This window comes from Drosophila suzukii, chromosome 2L (genome assembly GCF_043229965.1).
Source record: "Drosophila suzukii chromosome 2L, CBGP_Dsuzu_IsoJpt1.0, whole genome shotgun sequence".
In the NCBI taxonomy this organism is placed as follows: Eukaryota; Metazoa; Arthropoda; class Insecta; order Diptera; family Drosophilidae; genus Drosophila; species Drosophila suzukii.
In genome coordinates, this window is record NC_092080.1 from 5256657 (window position 1) to 5278476 (window position 21820).

The 21820-nt window shown below is 36.3% G+C and overlaps 1 protein-coding gene across 3 annotated transcripts; it reads left to right on the forward strand.

Annotated features, from left to right (window-relative positions):
• Positions 1-1855: 1855 nt before the first annotated feature.
• Positions 1856-21424, forward strand: Tpr2 (Tetratricopeptide repeat protein 2). 3 transcript variants are annotated; one of them, XM_017090034.4, is made up of 4 exons: positions 1856-2372; positions 18651-19103; positions 19769-20613; positions 20684-21424. In XM_017090034.4, exons 1-4 carry the CDS (start codon positions 2224-2226, stop codon positions 20773-20775), a joined length of 1539 nt encoding a protein of 512 aa, XP_016945523.1. In that variant the 5' UTR covers positions 1856-2223; the 3' UTR covers positions 20776-21424. The 3 variants fall into 3 exon arrangements, with proteins under 3 accessions (XP_016945523.1, XP_016945524.2, XP_065719809.1); XM_017090035.4 differs by lacking the exon at positions 1856-2372 and adding an exon at positions 8573-8595; XM_065863737.2 differs by lacking the exon at positions 1856-2372 and adding an exon at positions 14207-14271.
• Positions 21425-21820: the final 396 nt, after the last annotated feature.

A 21820-nucleotide genomic window follows, 5' to 3' on the forward strand; every position in this document is an offset into this window, starting at 1 on the left:
TTTCAAAAGATAAAAATTACAGTGGTAACTAATTTGGAGTGTGTAGATTGTTAGGTTATTTCTTAAAACACAAATTTAAGCAATGTAATTGTCTTGTAAATTCATAAATAGCTTAGTGTTATGTTGGAATATAAATAAAGATTCTTATTTTAAAAGGTAATACCCTTTTATTACTAATAGTATTACACATATATCATATTATATATAGTTTATTATTCAAATTAAATTACAACGCCTTAATAACGACTAAAAGCTAACCTCCAGTTATCTATCAGTTATGTCAGAATTTGTCAGTGAGCTGCATACAAACAAGCTATCGTCAGTAAGTAAATGGGAAATATTTTATTTCTTATAGCGTTTCAAATTGGTCAGTGGAAAGTAAATCGAGACAAAATGGTTATTGTCATGCGCAAGACGGCGATTATTTCTCAGCTGCCTGCTGCATCACTTGTTCTAATGGTCGGATACTTAATAATAACACGCATACGCCATGTGTACCAAATATCCTTCATTCTAATGAATCGTTCGAATTTAAAACGTTCTGAATGATGCGTTTACACCAGTGAACGTATTTAACTGGCGTGGATCGTTTAATTTCGTGAAGGCTTTGCAATTGACTTCAAAATGGTCTAGGAAAAATTTGTAGCCGAAAGAAAAGGCTTTCCAATAATACCTGGATGATGACTCTTTATTTATAGCTTCTATGTTCAACCGAACTTTTCTTACTATCCTTACCCAACACTCCGCTATATTTATTTATTTGGCTCCCACAGTTTTGACGCAAGAATAAAAATATCTAGCTTTTACAATTTACGAGATGTCAGTTTTCATATGGACGACGTATACAACAACACATTGTTATTACCAAGAGCAAAATGTTTAAGATTAAATTTTGGGTTGGTTGTAGTATGGACAGTGTCCATTGGACACATTAGCATAACAAACTTATACGAAGCTAAGTAATCTACATCTGAGATCCTGATCAAGAATATATGTACTTTATGGGGTCGGAAACGCTTCCTTCAACCTCTGAAGTCATACGCAGGCTCCGCCTACTTCCTTTTTTATCAGTTTGTTGGACACAAGAAAGTTATTACTGCAGTTTTTATCAAGTGCAAGTGCTCCGCTAATCATAGAAACAACTCTTTAATAAGAAAAATAATGTCGATCATCTGTGTTTTGATTTAACCTCCATTATGTTCGGAGAATTTAAGGTATTCTAAATACAATTTCAACAATAGTAAGTTGTAATTTTTGCGCGGCAAATTATTTTTTATTAGCTGTTGAAAAACTGGTCAGGGCGAAGAGATCCAACGCGGTAAGTGTTTTAGAAATGCTGCTTTAGGGAGTGAACTTCTTATGGGAGAAAAAGTCGCTGAAGCGAAATTCGGTCGCTGATGCAGGAAGACACTCTGTCTGAACAGACTGTAACACAGCGGAGACACGAACCAAGTTGTATGGAGGATGGTATTTTTTAACCTTTATCGTCGCGGTTACACTAGAGCTAGAACTATCGATAGCAAGAATTTTTCATGCGAATCGATAAAAAATAGTCGGTTTAATAATCGCTCACACCTTTTTACACCGGTCCGGCATCTCTGTCAGCTGAGATTGGTAAAATGGATAAAATGCATGAATTCGGCCGTGCTACTTAAACAGGAGCAAATTGTATTTCACTCTTTAAACATATCATAAAACCCTTAGCATAAACATAGTAATAAACGCAGTAATATTATATTTCAGAAATCTTGCACCTCGCTTTTTTACTGACACTTACGTTTCCTCACGTTTTCTTACGTTTGCTTACGTTCAAACACGAAAACACTGAAAACATCGATGTCATGTCATCGATGTTTCGCCACCTCTAGCTGTTCGCATCGCACGCTTTTTTCCGTCTGTTTCGGGTCGTTTGGCTATTCGAAATTATAAATTTCAAAATTACCAACCAGTTAGCCAGGCACCGTGCAATTAAATTGAATCGGAACCAAAGGCGGGCGTGTAATCAGCGGAGTGCGTGAAGAGCAAACAAAAAGAAAGTACCAGAAATTCGGGAACTTTTTATCACAGCGCGCGTGCGACACACACACACACACACGCGTTCGCCACTGACGCAAACGCGAAGGAAAAAAAAAACAGTGAAAAAAGAGGAATTGACAAATAACAACGTTTGGCAAGCACTGGACTCTGATCGCTGTTGTTGCTTCTACGTAGAATTTGCCACGCATGGACGACGAAGTCATCGAAATTAGCGATAGCGAACGGGAGGAAACCTCATCGAATTCCGAGATGGACGTGGAAATAACGGTGGAGCAGCCAAGCGTCGACGCCAACGTCGCTGCGGCAGAGGAAATCGTGCCCAAGGACGCGGCAACGTAAGTAAAAAAAAATCAGGCGAATCTCCACAGTGGCTCTCAAACCAACGATAACAGCACACCTGAAAATGTGCATTTGAGCTGACTCTCAAACTGTGACCATGTTTATGCGAAGTTTAATTTACAAAAAGTTGCTAAATATATAATTTATAATTGTTAAATCATAAAAACACCCACCAATTTGTAGACTTAATTGATTTAGCAATTTTATTTTAATCATGGTTCGTTGATAACAAAAGATAGAAACATCTTAAAGTTATAAATACACCGCTTAAATGTTGATAGTTCATTCCAATTGGAATAGTTTTATGTTGTATAACTATAGGTTTGGCCATTACAAACAATCCACTTTATCAAAAAAGTTCCCATAGATGTTATTTATGCGCAGTTAATTTGTGAAAATTGATTAAACAATTTTAGTCAGGTCATAAAACGCTGATAAGAAAAGACAATTGATTTCAAAGACAATTTAAAGTTATAAATCCATTGGTTACAGTTTGAGAGGACAAACCAATTGGAATAGTTTTGCTTGTTGGGTTTTATATTTTACAACATTTAGTTTGGCTATTACAATCAATGCCAAACTGTGCGATAACAGCAGGTGCTAAAGTATGTGTTTGCATTGCTGTTTTATGTAATCTATTGCCCGGGGTCTCTCCGCCCCTTTCCCACCCCCTGCCGCATCACCCCTCCTTGTCTCACCCATTTCACATGGTCATGGGCAGCAGCCAAACGTAGCAAATAAATATAGAGAAAAAGATACAAAACGTCAGCGACGCCAACGCACACGCCCTGCACTCACAGTAGTCACTCTTTAAGACGAAAGGTTTCTTCTTTACTTTTTAAGAAAATGATTTACGAAATATTACCATCATTAATTTTTAATCTATATACATTTTAAGGTGGTATTTTTTGAAAACTTAGTTGAATGCTATTTGAGTTGAATTCAGAAATTTGAAAAAGTATGCCCTTAAAATTTTAGTCATTTAAATTTTGGCTATTAACTTCAGAATGTTAAACATGATTGCTTTAGGAAGGTTCTACTGTTTGGCCTTTGTTGTTGCTAGGTGCGCTTTGTTTAGTTCTTGTTGGAAACTGGTTTTACTTTCTGCTTGCCGCCCATTGTTTTTTTCCAATTCCTCTGTGTGTGTGGGCACGTTAAATTTTGAAATTCAAGACTCTTTGATTTCACAAGCCTGCAGTAAAGCCACAGTTTAGTAGTCACTGTCAGTTGTAAGTAAAAGAAGAAACTACAAAAAAATTTGGTTAAATTCCGAAAAGCACAAAAAAATCATAAGATACTTAATAAAATTACACTTTTTTTTAGGATTATATAATATATATCAAAGTTCTTACCCTTACCCCAATAGACATTTAAATTGCAAACATTTTTGCCAATTTGCCAACATAAACAGTTATAAATTCGTTGTCGACACGCTTCATTTGCTTCTATTTTCATTCCTCATTATTTCCACTCAAAAACTTTCCGGAAAAACAATTGCTATTTGCATTCAAATATATGTTAGCTATTTTATTTACTTCCGTGTTTTTAGATAATCGAAGTTGACACTTGATTATGGCGAAAAAAGTTTATATTTGAAAATCGGGTTTGTTTTTGGCGTTCCTGAGCTTTTTCTTATACCTGTGATATATATTTGGTGTTTATTACTTTGTTTCCGCTAGAATTTGCGTAGTTTGTTCTTGTTTCCATGAGTAATCGTTAATAAAACAGAGCAAAATGAATTGTAGATAGATAAGATTTGCACAAACAGAGTGATACAATCTTTTGTCCCTGAAATTCGTCTAAAAAGTCAAAACCCGATCATGTTCAAAGTCAAGTACAGTCATCGCCAAAAAGAGCGTAGCAAAGACAATGCCAAAACTTGGGGGCAACCTACACACACGCTACCGCGAAAAAGTTGGCCAAAATAAAACTTAATGTGAATGAACCCAAGCGCAAACAAAAAACGCTCTAACCTTTCAGGCCTTCAGCTCTTTTCTAATCTCCATTAGTAATTCAATTTCGCCTTATAGAGTTCAAGGACTCGGCGCGAAAAATAAAGCGGAACAATTTCTCTTGTCTGGCCGAAATGACTCATCCCCACGGGAAAAAGAGGTTTATTATGATTTTTGTTGTTTGCACTTACTTGGAAACTTGATGATGACGATGGGAAGAGCAGATGATGAGGGAACCCGTTTCGAGGTCTATGAGTCAACCTGTTGATAAATTAGAAATGCCGACCCCGATAAATGGGGAAATTTCATATTATTTCCATGCAGAGAGGTTACAGCATCCAATCTATTGATTTTACTCGTTCTATAACAAATTTATAGATACCGGCTTGACATTTTCAGCCCGTCAAGTTCAAGGTCGTTTGGGTGTGCCAACAAAAGGTCAAAGGGAAATGTTTTTATGTAATCTATAAAATGCATAACTGCAAAAAAATATATAAACGGTTATAAAAAGTTTGATATAAATAAAGTAAGATGGGGTTTATATTTAAATGGTCTGTTTGTAATATTAATTAACTATTGTTCGCTAACTGTGTTAATTTTTGACCATGAACAAACCAATCAAGAATCATTGAAGCCAGCAGCATTCAATCAGCTAAATTATAGCCGCTGAAAGAACAATAAAGAACTAGCACTCTCAAAACAAAATGTCAATCTATTATAATCCATGAGCAACCTCCAACTCGGAATTTTACAAAATGACAATTCTCTTAAAAATAAAAAACTACTCTTTGGGCAGTGCTTTTAGTAAATGAGTAGAATACAATTTAAGCTCAACTTTAGTGATAAGATTAAAGCGTTATCACATTTTGAACATTACAGCACTTAAAATATGATTTGCTGATAGGCAAAAATTACTCATAAACACTTTCTGGGTTTACTTTAGGTCACTTAGAATTCATTAAACAAATCAAAACTCAAGGTTGAAGTAAATTACTTAATCAATGATACTACTTTTAATCAGTTTGTTAAAATTCTTGGAATTGCAAAAGCTGTTGCTTCTTAAACTTATCAGCAAGCACAGTTTTGACAGCACTTTGTCCTATTTTATTGGCCACCAACAAAGTTGCTAAACGCTTTCAGAGCAGACATTTTCAACCTAGTTTCGACCCGAATTCGCTTGGCGCTTACTTTTTCCTCTATTTTCAATGGTGCCTTTGCTTTGGCCAAACTTTTGGCCAACTATAACTTCGGGCAATTAGCCTCCAACTATGTAACCCTCGAAAAGTTATTGCTCGACTTCAGTCAAAGTGGGTCAATTAAATTATTGATTCGACACGAGGCTAGAAACAGAACACAATAGGGGGGAAAAAGAGGCAATAGAAAAATCAGTGGCAGGGCTGAAACTATGTTTTGCTTTTTTTTTAAATTTTATTAAAGATCTTGATGGTTTTGAGAAGCTTCAAGCGGATGTTGTGGGCATCTGTGAAGTGGCAGTCACTTGAAGACAATAGCAGAACAGCTTAAAATTACGTAATTCCCAACTTGCGGGGGCAAAAGCGTATTAAATTATTTTGGTCAGGTAATTTTTCAATTGAGCTTAAGATTATATAATGGGGTTTTTATGTCGAAAGATGTGTGCGAATATTGGCGAAGGCAATGGGTTTGAATGTCGGGGCAAGGTCAGTGTGGATAATACAATTGAAATGAAATATCAACTAATTTTAGTTTACAAACTGAGATCTTAAGTGTTGTTATCTATCTTCCTAAAACGGAAACTCCATTAATGGCCACTCATGTCCTATCATATCGTAAACATTAAGTTAAATGCATTGGAAAATTGCTCAATTTCCCCACAAGCAGTGAAAAAACCCGATCTTTCGTTGATCATGTCAAAAAGCTTAGGCAGCCGTCATCTGCTACCCATGAGAGTCTCTTGTCTTGTCTTCCCTTATCTGTCTGGATCGAATCTGGGAGCCAGTTTAGCCAGTCTGCCGCCTTTAACGACTTTGAAGCTAGTTTTTGTACATTGGTACATAGAAAGAAATGTAAAAAAAAATGTAGTTCATATAAACATTTGATTTTTCAGAACCTAGATTTAACCTGCCTGGATCTTATAATCTGGATTAATATTATAAAGATGATAAATTGCACTCATACTTATTTACCTATATATTATATTTTATTTCTAATAGTACTTATCTCTCAACTATTTCTTTCTGGACTTTCATGACATATTGTTTTTGGCTTCCGATGGATTTTTCCATTTTTTAAAAGTCTTACTTTATTAGAATTTATAAAAAAACAGGTTTCAGATATCAAACTATAGTTTTTTCCAGTGTAGCCACAAAGAGAGTGAGTGAGTGAAAGAGAAATAGTGCATTTGGGTTGGGGGAAAAAGCAATTTCCATTTTCAGATTCAAACTGTAGGTGTTGGCAGCTTGTAAATTAGCACTTAACTAGATGGCGCCATTACAGTTTGAGAGCAACAAGTATTTAAATCTATATTTACAGTTTTACGATAACTGGTTACATCCATTATCTTTTATTATTATGCGGCTTTATTAATTTTCTTAATTTGGGAATTTGTGGCAATTTCTCTGAAAAATTGCAAGCTTTTTTCCCCTTTTGTTGTTTAATTTTCTTTTTTTTCGCATTCATTATGGCAGAGGTTCGTGGTTTTAATTGCTTTGTGTCTGCACTTTCACTTGGTTTTAGTTGCTGAGTTTTTTTTTTTATTTTTGCAGGTTTCAATTGCATTTGCAATGCAATTCACTTGTTGCAGCGGAATGTGCACTAAATTGCCATTGGATTTGCCCTAATTTGATAGTGAAGTGGAGCAGGCTGGGCATAGTTTGTGGTTTCATTTTGCATTCTCATATTCTCTGAATTATTATCTCAGCTCTTACTTTACGAAACCAAAACTTTCTTCCTGTTTCATGCCGTTCACCAGTTGTCTTGTCTTGCCATTTTGGGTTTTATTAAAAAACATTAATTAAAAGTGGCTGTCAACTGGCAGACGATATCTTTCCCATGTCTCATTCAAAATCCACGACACGCCTTTACATAATATATGGTTTCTATAGATATATACATTTATAAATGTTTGTTTTCTTTAACAACGGGAAGTAAAATGGCCCCGAAAAGGGGAAAATAAAAAATATTTACCATAACAAAAAACAAGGAAAGAGAGAGGGCAACAACTTTTCAATGATTTTAAGGAAGAGTTTGATTTTAAGAAATATTGTAAGAAAAGAAAAGCAGCTGGAAATTTCATATAATATTTTTAATAATTTTGATCTTAACCACTGGAAACCACTGGAAATTTCGGATAATATTTATGATAATATAGCCCTAAACCACTGGATATTATTTATAATAATATGGCTTTAAACCATTGGAAATTTAGGAAAATATTTATAATAGTTCCCTATTATATGTATAATGTACAACAATTTATGTTACTAAAAAATAATAGTTTGCATTGAGTAATATTTCAAAAAATCTATTTGTATAATCAACACACTCGAAAAACCATTGGATTTAATCTTTATATCATTAAAATGACATTATTAAATTACGTTTATCTATTTTTTTAACCACTTTATATTTTTGTTCATTCTATATTTTTTTCCAAGCATGACCTCAATTAAATTTGATTGGTTCACACAAGCATAATTCCCCTTTAATTATCAGGCTGCTAAAATCTTTTTGATGTGGCGCTATTTTTTTTTCTCACTGCAACGTTGCCTCTCTTTTTTCCCTCTGCCTGCTCATCTTGCTCTCTCGATTCGCTCCGCGTCAGCTGAGTGGCTGCGTTGCAGTCGCAGTCGGCAGAGGGGATCATCGAGGGATCGTCACTCTGCCCACTCAGTCGCGAATTGCAGCAGTGCGTCGATCGACGTCGTTTTTCGCGCTCGTCGCGAAAATTGTGAAAAATCGCGGAAAAGGGAGAATTGCTCAGTAAAAACAAGCAAAACAAAGAATCTTCGCTTTGAGTTGTTTGTCTTCTTTGCCCTGTCAAAAAATTATAAAATTTCCGTTGTCAATAATACGATCAAATTAAGCCATTCTATTTGTGATGAGCAAAAAGTGTCTTAAATCGAATACGATTCAACAACCTAAAATAAGGAGAAGATCGGATCAATCAAGAAGATCAAGTCCCTTTCTATATGCACTTAAAAAGTTTACTTAGACCAGAAGGAACAGCCATCTGTATCTTTATAAATCCCAAACGATTTGACGACGTCGAGCTGATCAAAATGTTGTAGTAAGTTTTTTAGGAATGATTTTTTGTTTTATATCGCACTCGATTAAATGCTAACTAAAACAGAACCCAAAGTACACAAAAACCAAAAATAAACCGACGTTGACCCATCTAAAAACAGGGCAGGACAAAATAGTAGTGATCATTTGGTTAAATATTTCTACAGTGCAAATATTGTTCAATAATAAAGTACATTTTGTGCCATATTTATCTGTATATGTTTAAATAAATACTAAATTAAATTTTTATATATGTGTTAAAAATGTTTTTGAAAACTTCCTGTGTTTTCTTACTTGTAATAATTAATTTTTAAAAATTATTGTGTTGCAAATAAACAAAATATTTAAAACTAAATTGAAAATTATCAATATTTTAACCGCAACTGTATGCACATTTTGTACTCGAACCGGGTGCGTCTATATATATAATTTTGTGTGTTTGGGTGTCGCCTGGTATCTTTTTGCATATTCATTTATCGCGGTTTCTCACTCACTTCCCCATTTTGTAACTCACAGTAACCACGTGCAGAGGCGTGGAAATTGAAAAGCAATTTATACAATCAAACATTAAAAAAAGGGTTGAATAATATGGTTGATAGGCTGAACAAAAAGATATAAGCTATTTTATTGGAAAATCAAGAAATTATAGAGGAAATAAATGTTATTTATACTTGATAAGTTTCTTGGAATACTACGACGAAATTATACTTATGATAAGAAATGAGTACAGAAATAGATACATATTTCCGATGAAAAACCAATCTATCAATAATAGACATTTTGATAAGAGTCTATAAAGCCAATTGATCAGAATCAATTTAACTGAGTTTCTAGATGTTTGTCATTCATATTGTGAGAATCAAAATATTTTATATTAGCTATCACAGTATACTATTCTGTTCAATAAGCTTACTCAATTTTTTAAAGAGAGTGAAAGTTTAAAATAAATAAACTATTTTAAAGATGAGCAACGCTTGCATATCTATTTCTAAGATGATTCATTTCACTACTTTGACTTTTCTGCCAGCCTTTGCCCTTCACACACTTTTTTCCCGAATTGCCAGCAAAGAGCATTGACCAATCTGATCAAGGCAAAAAGAAAATAGCAGCCTTACACTGAGAGAAACTAGCACAAAGTGGTACCACTTATACGAGGTAAATTCAGATTTAAAATTCATTCATTCAACAACATGTGCTCTATAGATTTTATTTATAATTTTTTGTCGATATCAATTGATATTTGTTTTCTTTCTCTGTAACCAAACAAAAAGCAGCTGGCGAAAGAAAATCTTTTCGACATTTCTCAATCTCTTTAAAATGTCAGAGCCCAACTGGGCTGCCAAATGCATCGCCTTTCGGCCATTTTACCCCCTGGTTTTCAGTCCTTTCTCCTAGGAGAGCATTTAGGGGGTCTCTTTTGGGTCTCTGGGCACATGTGTGTTGGCCCCAACTTTTTTTTTCTTCTTTATTTTGGGTGGCAAAGCTTTGGCATATGGCACATTGAGGTCGCCGGCGCAAAATTCTTATCCAAAAAAAAATTGCAGCATGGGGAAAATATGTACAATGCATTGCTACCGCACTATAATTTTGGTTTTTGTGTTGTCTCTTAGCTTTCTGCTATTTTTTTCGTACTGGGTGTGTCGTTTATTGCCCCGACATAAATGTTTTTATGCCCCAGCCATTGTTGTTGTCGTATCTGCTGCTCATGTTGCAGTTGCAGTTGCAATTTTTGTTACTGTGGGCGGGCGGCGGGCAGATTGCGCTTTAAATTGCAGTGGCATTAAATTTTCGCATGCATTTTATTGCATTTGCAGTCAAACAAATGACTCACATGGGCCAACCGTAACCCGATCTCTTGGCCAAAATGCATTTCCAGTCGAGAGAGTTATAGGCCAATGTTGTGTGGAGTGCTCCTGTCTGTGAATATGCCATTGGCCACCTCTGGGAATTGTTAAAATTATATGTTTGGAGACGCAATTTAGCTGGCTCGTTGGTCATATTTTTATGGTCCACTTTGTGTCAAGGGGGAAATTCCTTTTTTTCCAACCAATGATTTACTGGTTTTTCCTTGGAGAAATTTTTGAAATTCCCTACGTGCCAGATGAGGAAAAATGTGTGGCAAATATGAGAGCCTGTAATTGAAGTTACTTTCTTTCGCAACACCTTTGTAATCAAAAATAAATTAAAATAAAATATCTACGCTTTTGTCATCCTTGTCTGATATTAATCTTAAGTAAATAAGAATTATTGTTCCATTTTATTGGGTCACAATTTGTAATGCAAATTGCAATTAATCATTCTTATCTAATTGGCACAATCGTGTTAGTTTGATCGCACTTTAAGCACGTATCCAATAGATATGTTGCATGAAGTTAAAAGCAAACATTCCGCACCGCCATAAATCCCGTTGTCACATGTACGTTTATATTTTTATTACGTATTGTGTGTGCCATAAATAGCAAACAACTGACAACTGGCAGAACCTAACCATTTAACCCCGCTCACCAGCCCCTCTCTTGGGGAAAAAACATGGAATAATGGGTCGGACAACGACCCAAAACTAGGGACCATAAATTCAATTGAAGCAAGTGTCAATAGAACACGAGCTCATCCATATGCAAGTGTTCTATAACGATGGTGATGATGATGATGGTGATGGTGCTTATGGAGGCGGTTGCGAGACAACAATCAATTATGTATTTTATATTGTTTGCATTAGTTCTCAACCCACACTTGTGCAGACTATGGTTAGCAAGCTCTAGTCCCCTTCACTGAGGGAAAAGTTTTCTTAAGACCAAAATTGCTAGGCACTTAAAATTGAAAATTATAGAGAGTGTAACCATAGTGATTTATATTCATTAATTAGGACATGCCTCATCGTAAAATGTAATAAATACAAATTAATTAGTTGCTTAATACTTCATTTAATATATACAAACAAGTGAATAGAGATTTCGGTTGCCTCAAATAATTCTCTTTATTTTTGTGTTTCAGACACATGTTTTTTCTATGTTTTTTGCTAAGCCTTTGCTCATTTATTTAGCTCCCCAGAAACTTCCCAAGCAATTTGGCTTAAACTTTCCGACCGACTCTTGGCTAGGTTCATTAACTTTGTAATACATACCTTCTCCCTCGTACATTTCCCTAAAGCTAAAGTTTCTACCCATTCTTAAGCTGGCTTTTCTTTTATTTATTGGAAACTTCTTCTCCTTATTCACTTAAGCCTTGGCTCGTCGCCCAACAGTGTTTTTGTTCTATTCGCTCCCTTTATTTTCGGCCGCCATTATGTCTGCACAGCATTTCCGGTTCACGCAGTTGGGGGCAAACACAAAAACAAATACAAACACAGGCGCAGAACCCGCATTGACCTACTGTGCGTGGTCCACGTGAATCGGTATAGCCCACAGTGGAGCTTGGCTAACCAGGAAACCAATTTGTGTCACAAAAAAAATTACATTATCAAACGCTCACTTAATATATTTTTAAGATTGTTGGTAGATTGTATTTAATTTAGTTGTTATTCCTATAACATATTGGATATTCTTTTTAATGAACAATTTAAACTTCAATACCATCGATTTTCCACACAATAAAAAAAAGTAAGGATTGGTTTAATATTCGCATGTTAATATTTAAAAAGTGTAATTTTTACCATTGAATAATGTAAATTTGAATTAAGAAATAGTAATTCTTGGATTTCCTAGCTTAGAAGGCTCTCTCAAATCGTAAAAGAGAGAAAAGAGCGAGTTAGCGCCAAAAATTACTCAGGGTTAGAGCGAGAAAGCAATATTCGATACTATACGAAATAGAGCAAAAAACAAGATGGCGAACATATTAAAGTGATATCTAGATAGAATTGATACTAAACTTTATTAAAACAATAGTCATTTCAAATTAATGCTTGCTTTGAGTAGGTTTTAAGTATAAGTTAACCATTAGAACGAGAAAACGGACGTTAATGGTAAATATGGAGAATTTTAGTTTACTTAAAAGGTGATAGTAGGAATAGATATTTTTAAAAGAGGTTTATTAAATGGTTCCACCAATAAAGTACTCTAAAAAATCTTGTATTTCTGTTCTGACTTAAGATTAAATATAAATAATTGTGTTAATCAAGTGAATAAGTTACTACTGTACTGCTGGCAAGTACTGTCTGCTTGCAAGTGTGAGTATCTGTGTGCGTTCGGTTCATGTGGCAAGCAATTTCAACTTGTGGCAGGTCATGTCCGCTGCCCGCTTCTGCGCCCCGCCCACTTTTCCACGCCTCCCAAAGCGTGTTGTGATGGGTAAACGGGTAAACTATTTGATATGCGCTTTCGCAAAGGGTTTGTTGACTTGACGCAGCGTTAACTGAAGTGGAATTTGTAGGGGGGATGATATAAAATATTGACTTTTGCTGAGGAAGATAAGCCTGCAATGTCTGCATTATTTTTAAATTTGTTCAAGGCTTTGTAGTTAAGTAAAAGTGTTTTTCTTTAATTAAATAATGGCTTGGATTAAATATTCTAATATAAATTAAAGTTACTTAAATGATGGATAAAGGATTTATTTTTAATGTTTTCCAATTGCTGTATAATATACAATAAGTTGTATATAAAATAGTAGGCCATAATAACATATATTTTTTAAAAATTGTATTTTATTTCCTTAATATGGATTCAGTTTTATTCTATAAAATGTAATAGGGTATTGGCTCTTTTCATATGGCCCTTCTAGAACTTTTCCTATTCTTATTGACCAACAAATGGCTGTGAGATGGCTAGTGGCATTGTCTGGCGTATCGTTAAAGCCACCTGCAGAGAGGCTTTACCACCCACCCCATTTCTCCAGCCCCTTTCTCCTCTTTCACCGCTCTCCACTCTCTTACATGCGCGCTGCACATGCAATGCTTTCTCTGGTCTCTCTCTGCTGAGTTTTCTCTCTCACTGCAGGCACAGTGCATGCAAAAAATTATATATTAAGTGTTAAAATTAAAATAAACTTTATAAGATAACCCCTCATAATACTAAAAATAAATATTACTTATAATAAAGTTGTTTTCGTCATAGCTTGAACAAATATATTTTGATTCCGATTTCTTTTGGACACCATACACAAAGTCTTAAAATAAACCATATTCTTTGAAATCTCTATAATTGGGTTCTTAAAAACATGTTTAAAAATATATTTCTTCTGGTGCGGTTGCCACTTTAAATATCATTGGCTGTTATTGCAACACCGGCAACAACATGCTCGTATTTTCTCCCTCGTAACTCGCCATTCTCGGTTCTCAAGCTTCGCGACGTGACGTTGCATTGAATTCATCGCCAGCAGCAGCAGCAACATGCAGGCAGCACGGCAGCAACATCAGCAGCACAGCAGCAACACCACCAGCAGCACAGCAGCAGCATCAACATCAGTCGCTTCCGTTGGCTGCCAGAGACCACCAGCAATAACGACGTGTTCGCTAAAATAGTCTTTTGATAGCCACATATTTTTCGTAGTTTTTGCGTTGTTGGTAGTGCCATCGTAGAAGATCGTAACAATAATATTTGCAGAGCTGCCACTTAATGGAAGGTGTTTAAAATCCCTCGGTTTTCCCCATGCCGAAAAGTAATAACCCTAAAAGTCTGACTCCTCCGCTCTATCCAATGCTCAATAAATTGTATATGAGTTCGGAGGAATTTACATTTCTGCCGCGGTAAGTAGAAATGCAGGATAAAATAAGGGCTTGGATTTATTTGTTGGCTTTTCTGTTTGGTTGTCAAAGCCAATTTGATGAGACAGTTTGCTAATGGAATGCAAATGGCAGGGCTGTGGGAAGTTTGCTATATGGCGGAGAAGTTCGTGCGGAAATTACGAAAGGAGAGCTGTTGAATTTTGAAGTGTATTTTTTTTTTTTGGTTGAAAGTGAAAAAGACAAAGTTTTTTTTATAGTTTGATAACACTTGTTTTTCTTAATTAGGGTACATTAGAAACACTTCTAAAGAGCTGATTTAAATATTCCAATTACTCATGTATGTCCTTCTAGTAAAAGCATAAACAACTTCAAAGCAAACTGATTATACATATAAAATCTTTATAATGTAGAAAACTAAATAGCAATTTTTCCTTTACATCTAAAGTAGTTTGTACATCTGAACTTAGTTTTATGATAGCAACAGTACAAACTTTCTCGGCAGAAACTTTTTGTCTTTTGTCTGTCAGTTGAACTTATTTGAATTACCCATAACGAATTTACAAAGTTCTAGCTTTGTCTCACTTTTTTAAAATTTCAGATAGTTCACTTAATTACATTATTTTGAAAATGTAGGTAAGACATCTACCATCATGCTCGAAAAATAGTGATTTGTTTTTGTGCTCGATAAAGACCAACTTTTACCGCTGGTGAAAACTTAAGTAAATGTTGGGGAAAAGTAATCAAGAAGATGTTTAAAACTTTGCCAGCAGAAAAACTACATCAGATTGAAGTGGTCCCACTGTAGCAATTGTGCGTCGCCAGATATCGCTTCAGTTAACTGATAGATTTGACACCCTGACAATCTACTTTGCATGATTCTTGCAGCTCATGTCACATGGCGTCCAAGTTGCCTTCGTTGGCTATGCGAAAAGTTTTGTCATCAAAAGCCAGCCCCCCTTTTTTCACCCCTTTTCCCTGCCGACGACCTATGCATATTCATGAGGGAATGATTATTCCGACCAACTCACACTATATCCCATAGACATCGCACTCGCACATAACATTCCTCGAATGTTCTTCTACCATTGACTTCGCTTATCGCGCATTGAACTTTACTGTGACCTGCAGGCATTTGCACATGCAGACCAACACGTACTCACAGTGGGGGTCACAATTCTAGCACCAACGGCGAGGTAATAAATTATAATGTGGGCGATAAAATCATTAATGAGTTCAGTGCTCATTAATAATAACGAAGCGATAAGCTTTGTCTTTAACGCCAGTTATAAGAATTTCATAGGATTAAAAAAGGATTAAAAAGATAACAATTAAAAAAAAAAAATTATTTTTTTTTCAAGTTGCTTTAAAGTCCTATTTTTGAAATTTTTTTTTTGTATGTATTAGATTTTATTTTTATTAAATTTAGTTTTTTATTAAAACTATTTTTATGAATAAAATATTTATTATTATATTTTTATTTATTAAATTTATAATTATTTATTAGGTGAACTTACAATGAAAGGACCTTCCAACTAAATGTCTGTTTTATACAACGATCGTTTCAATAGCATATAATCATAAAAAATAATTGGAACATAAACATGGTATCCCTTTTGAATCGCTGTGTTAAAACCAATAGTAATAAATAATATAACAAAGCTATCTCCCTACGGGAAACTTTGATTTGTAGGGCTATTATTCTGACCGCAAATGTAATCTATACATGCTTAAATTTGCATTGCATGCTTTGCATTCATTCTTCTGCTTCCAGTTTGTTGGTTCTTTTTTTTTCGCTTTCCGTTTACCATTTTTTGTTACCTGTTTTTCCTGCCATTCAGGTGGCGGTTCCCTTTTTGAGCTTTATTTATCTAGCCCGGGCTTTCATGTTTTTGGGCGTGCCGGCAGCCATTTCCCCACCTTTTTCCCCACTACTTAATTTAAATCAGCTCTTTAGTTTTGGGCCACTTTTTTTTTATATTTCAGCGCGAATGTCTGCTGAAGTTTTTCACTCCACGTCTTCTGTTTTTATTGAAGTTGAATTGCAAATGCAAACCACGTTGCCTACTTTTTTGGGGGGAGGTAAAATCCTGAAGCATTCGCGAGGAAAAAAGGGAGGCCCTAACAAATGGCTTTCTAAAATGTTGCCCAATCAAGCGAGAGCGAATTTTTGACTTTTATGGGTTTCTCTAATTGTTATGCAAACTGCTGTTGTCGACGGGAGTGTTGCTGTGCCCCCTTGCGTTCCGCCTAAGATATCCGAAACCCCCATTTTGGCCCCATTTGCGGCTCAGGCCGCGACCGCTTTGGCAAGTTATGGCAGCAATTAAAAGTTTTGTGCTGAGCACTTGAAAAAAAACCACCCAAACCCGCCCTTTCTGTATTTGTCTGCTGGAGAGACAAGAAAGAAAAAAATGGTGGGCAATGCAAATTATTCTTTTTTTAGTAGTAATTAACATCTATTGTTTGCCCTCCGTATCTTACTCGCAATTCTCACACATTTTCGTAATCATAGTTTTACAAGTTGCAATCAAAATGAAGAAAGGGAACAAAATAGGTAGGCTGCCCTGCGGTTAAATATTTTTTTTACTGATCACCTTAAATCTCTGAGGTTTTTGAATCTCTTGTCATTTTAGGTGCCTAAAAGTATGCAGTGAATTAGGTACATTCGTCTTTCTGAAGAAATTCATTGTACTTCTGAGTTTAAAAGATATTGTTGCATACTTTTAGGCATGTATAAAATCATTTAAACCCCAAAGTGTTTTGTGTAGCTATATATACTTAGTTTTACAAAATAGAATGTCCTAATTGAATTTTAAATTTCAATATTAAAACTAAACTCAGTTTAAAACTTATAAAAATATATTTAAATTTGTCTTTTGAAATGAAAAAGCAACACCTTAATCAAACGTTCTTATTACTATGTACTTCCAATCAAGCAGAAGTTTGAGTAAATCAGGAGAAGGTGAAGCCCCCCCCCCACAATATTTGTAATATCTCAATGTATTTTTAATGGCACAGAGGAGCAAAAATAAATAGGCACAAAGGAAACCGAAATCAGAAGCAAATAAATAACAAGCAGACTGAGAGAAAATCGAGAATATCAACAACGAGCCAGCCATAAAGCACTTATGCCCCGTAATGCTGGCGACAATGCTCTTCGCAGTACAGTGAAACCACCCTGGCTGGCACAACTCCAAGTGGGTTTTGGCTTTTTCTGGGATGGGGGAAATGGGGAATTTCTTTGGCTTTCGGGATTCTTTGGCGCCCGCATTAGTGTCGCCCTATTGGCGGCCATTGTGATGCCATAATTTTTTGGCCCATTTGAGCTTGGCGCAGGTTGTTGCACTTCCTTCAAATGGAAAATCGGAGTGTTGGGGGCAACAGTGGGCTAAAAATGAAATGGAAACCTGTGAATGGGAGTGGAAATGAATTGTTAATTACGGAAAAAGCCTTTGGTTTTTAAATAATTGTTGTGGTTTTTTATTCAGACATACCTTTCTTATCTTCCAAATTAATGTAGGGCTTTAAAGTTTAAACCAAACCCTTTTCGAGATTAATGTTTCATTGATTTTCAATGCGAGTTGCAGTTTACGAATGTCTAAGTAGATATTGTATATTAATAATTTGTAGACTTTTTAAAAAAAGAAAAATGTTTTGGAAAAAAAAAATGAAGGCTTTATTCCTTGACTAACTCACTGCATTTATTTTAAATGTCATGACAACCTGGAAAAAAAAAGTTGACAGAACATATTGCTATGTTCTAAATTGTTACATTAATTAATTTCAGGTTGCCATGACTTTGTAAGTAAGTCCAGTCAGTTAAGGCCTTATGATTTTTGATAGTTCTTAATTATTTAAAAAAATAATGGCAATCTAAGGAAGAAAGGGGTCTTATCAAAATGTTATAAATTAATATATTCAATAACTTTATAAAATAAATCAAATCTGTTAAAGATCAACCAAGTGTCATAAGACCTTAAGAGATTGTAAAAAAACTTTAAATATAAAGCCGCAATTTAAAAAAAATATTTGATTTCCCAGAATAAACGCAAAACTATTTTATTTAAATGTCCTTTTTAGTAAAAATACATTTTCCGCCTCACTTTTTCCCCAATTTCCGTGTCACTGTGCATTTTGAAAAGACGTCTGGTGAACGGCAAGCGGATTACTTCCTGTTGCTTTTCGTTTGTGCCATTTTATACCGGCCGTTTTGTATTTTTCTTGTTGAGAAGAGGCGACTTTGCCCCGCGGCAGTTACTTCGCCTCGGTTGACGACGACATGAAATTAAAAATTCAAATTATGTAGACTATGTAAAGGACTCGGATCCTTTTGTGCAGTGAGCTAAGCCCCCAAGGATTGACCAAGAAAATTGTTTTCCCCCCTCTTACCGTACTTGCAGCATTGCCGAAGAGAAGAAGAAACTGGGCAACGACCAATACAAGGCGCAGAACTATCAGAATGCACTCAAGCTCTACACAGACGCCATATCGTTGTGTCCGGACTCGGCGGCTTACTATGGCAATCGTGCCGCCTGCTACATGATGCTGCTCAACTATAATAGCGCCCTGACCGACGCCCGCCATGCCATCCGACTGGATCCGGGCTTCGAGAAGGCCTACGTCCGGGTAGCCAAGTGCTGTCTGGCTTTGGGCGACATCATTGGCACCGAGCAGGCCGTTAAAATGGTCGCCGAGCTGAATTCGCAGAGCACGGCTGTGAGTGGCGAACAGGCGGCGGCGCAGAAGTTGCGCCAACTGGAGGGCACCATCCAGACGAACTATGACACGAAGGCCTATCGCAATGTGATCTTTTACCTGGACAGTGCCTTGAAATTGGCACCAGCCTGCCTGAGGTGAGTACTACTTAAAATAATGGAATATCAGTAGGGTTTTAAGGTCCTCTTTAAGTGTCTTAGATGCCTAAAAGTATGCAACAATATATTTTAAACTCAAAAGTATCACTGAAAGAAGACTATCCTTTATTCACTGCATACTTTTGGGTACCTAAAAATAATTACATGTCGAAATCACTAGATTTTTGAAACCGCTCTAAAATTTAATTTGTAGACGTCAAAAAGTATGCAATAATATATTTTAATCTGAATTCCTTAAAAAAGACGAATATCCTTAATTCACTGCATATTTTTAGGTACCTACAAATAATACAATATTTGCGTCACAGAGGGGTTTTGAAATCATTTTTAAATGCTACTTTTAGATGTCAAAAAGTATGCAACAATATATTTCAAACTCAAAAGTATAACTGATTCGTTTAAAAAGACGGCTATCCTTTATTCACTGCCACAGAAATCGTAGGGTCTTAAAATCGCCTTCAAAAGTAATTTTTTAGATGTCTAAGATTATTCTACAATATATTTTTAACTCAAAAGTGTAATAAATTCTCAGGAACAGACTACCATCTATTAATAACTGCATACTTTTAGACATCTAAACTGGCATAATAGTGATTTGAAACCCCCATGTTTATGAAAAGCTAATCCCTAACTCCATTTTCCAGATACCGCCTGCTCAAGGCCGAGTGCCTTGCCTTTTTGGGACGTTGTGATGAGGCCCTGGACATTGCTGTGGGTGTGATGAAGCTGGACAGCACATCGGCGGATGCGATTTACGTGAGGGGACTGTGCCTGTACTACACCGACAACCTGGAGAAGGGCATTCTGCACTTTGAGCGCGCCCTGACCCTCGACCCCGATCACTACAAGTCCAAGCAGATGCGCAGCAAGTGCAAGCAGCTCAAGGAGATGAAGGAGAACGGCAACATGCTGTTCAAATCGGGTCGCTACCGCGAAGCCCATGTCATCTACACGGACGCCCTGAAGATCGACGAGCACAACAAGGATATCAACTCGAAATTGCTTTACAATCGGGCCCTGGTCAACACGCGGATCGGCAATGCCAGGGAGGCTGTGGCTGACTGCAATAGGGTGCTGGAGCTGAACAGCCAGTATCTGAAGGCCCTGCTGCTGCGTGCCCGCTGCTATAATGATCTGGAGAAGTTCGAGGAGTCGGTGGCCGATTACGAGACGGCGCTGCAGCTGGAGAAGACGCCGGAGATTAAGCGACTGCTGCGCGAGGCCAAGTTTGCGCTGAAGAAGTCGAAGCGAAAGGACTACTACAAGATTCTGGGCATTGGGCGAAGTGCCACCGACGATGAGATCAAGAAGGCGTACCGCAAAAAGGCGCTGGTCCATCATCCCGATCGGCATGCCAACAGCAGCGCCGAGGAGCGCAAGGAGGAGGAGCTCAAGTTCAAGGAGGTGGGCGAGGCCTACGCCATTTTGTCCGATGCCCGCAAAAAGGCGCGCTACGACAGCGGCCAGGACATCGAGGAGCAAGAGCAAGGTAGTGCTTAAATTTTATTACACAAATATGAAAAATTAATACTAAATCTGTTTTGTTTTTCCATCTTCAGCTGACTTTGATCCGAATCAAATGTTCCGCTCGTTCTTCCAATTCAATGGTGGCGGCGGCGGCCGGAATAATTCGTTCAACTTTGAATTCTAAGGCCACCCAGCGTTTTGTTCATCGCCCACAGAGAAGAAGACCATCCATCACTCCCTCATTTTCTGCCTCATCGGAAGCCAACGCGACCCAACACAGCAGCGCACAAATTTCAAGCCTTTTTGCATTTTTTTTCTCCTCCTACAAACCAGAAAAATACATATTTTGTTATGTTAAAAAAGAATGGATAACAAGCCAAATTGTATGAAAAAACTATGCAAATTTTATGACAAATTTCAAGTGTATTTTTACATTTTAAATGTTGTGTCTAAGATCTATCTCGGTGGCATTAAATCAAGAAGAATAAAATAATGAAAGAAATATGTAAACAAAAAAGTTGCTATATCCAGTTGTTGTTGGATCCGCCGGCCTTGCGAGTCCTGCGCCTGCGCGCGTTTGTCAGATTATTTAGCGGAGTAATTGATTAATTAATGATTAACGAAAGCGTAGCCTTATTGTATAACCAATATTATTTCTACTCATTAAGCCAGTCACTTAAGTTTCGTTTCTAAGTTACAAAAACAAACAAAAAACCAAACACAAATCAATCAAAAATCAATAACGCATGCGATTTCATTTTTATTTTGTGTAATTAAACGATGAAGATTATATGTGAAGAGAAAACATCAAGTAAAAATAGTAAACAAAGAAAGTGTTGAATGATCTTAGTATTTATTATAGCCAAGGAATTGGATACAAGGTAGTGGTGAAGAAAACATTGTTGTGATTTGCCAAAGATCGATGTTTAATGATGTTTTTCAAGAAAAACATCGCTGTTATTTTATGCAAAAGCAGTTTTGTAACGTTCGCCATCGTATTTCAAATAATGGCGGGTCCATGAGGCGTTGCCAGATCGGTTAAAATAGCTTAAAGAGCTAACGCCACCAAGCGGAATTTTTGGGAACCTTTGATATGTTGCCTGCTTTTGGGGATAATGTATATTATATGTCAAATTAATGTAGATAAAGGCCGATTTAGCGCCAAAACAATCGATAAATATGGCGCGCATTTTAAAATATATATACTTTTTTGACATACAAATGCAAAT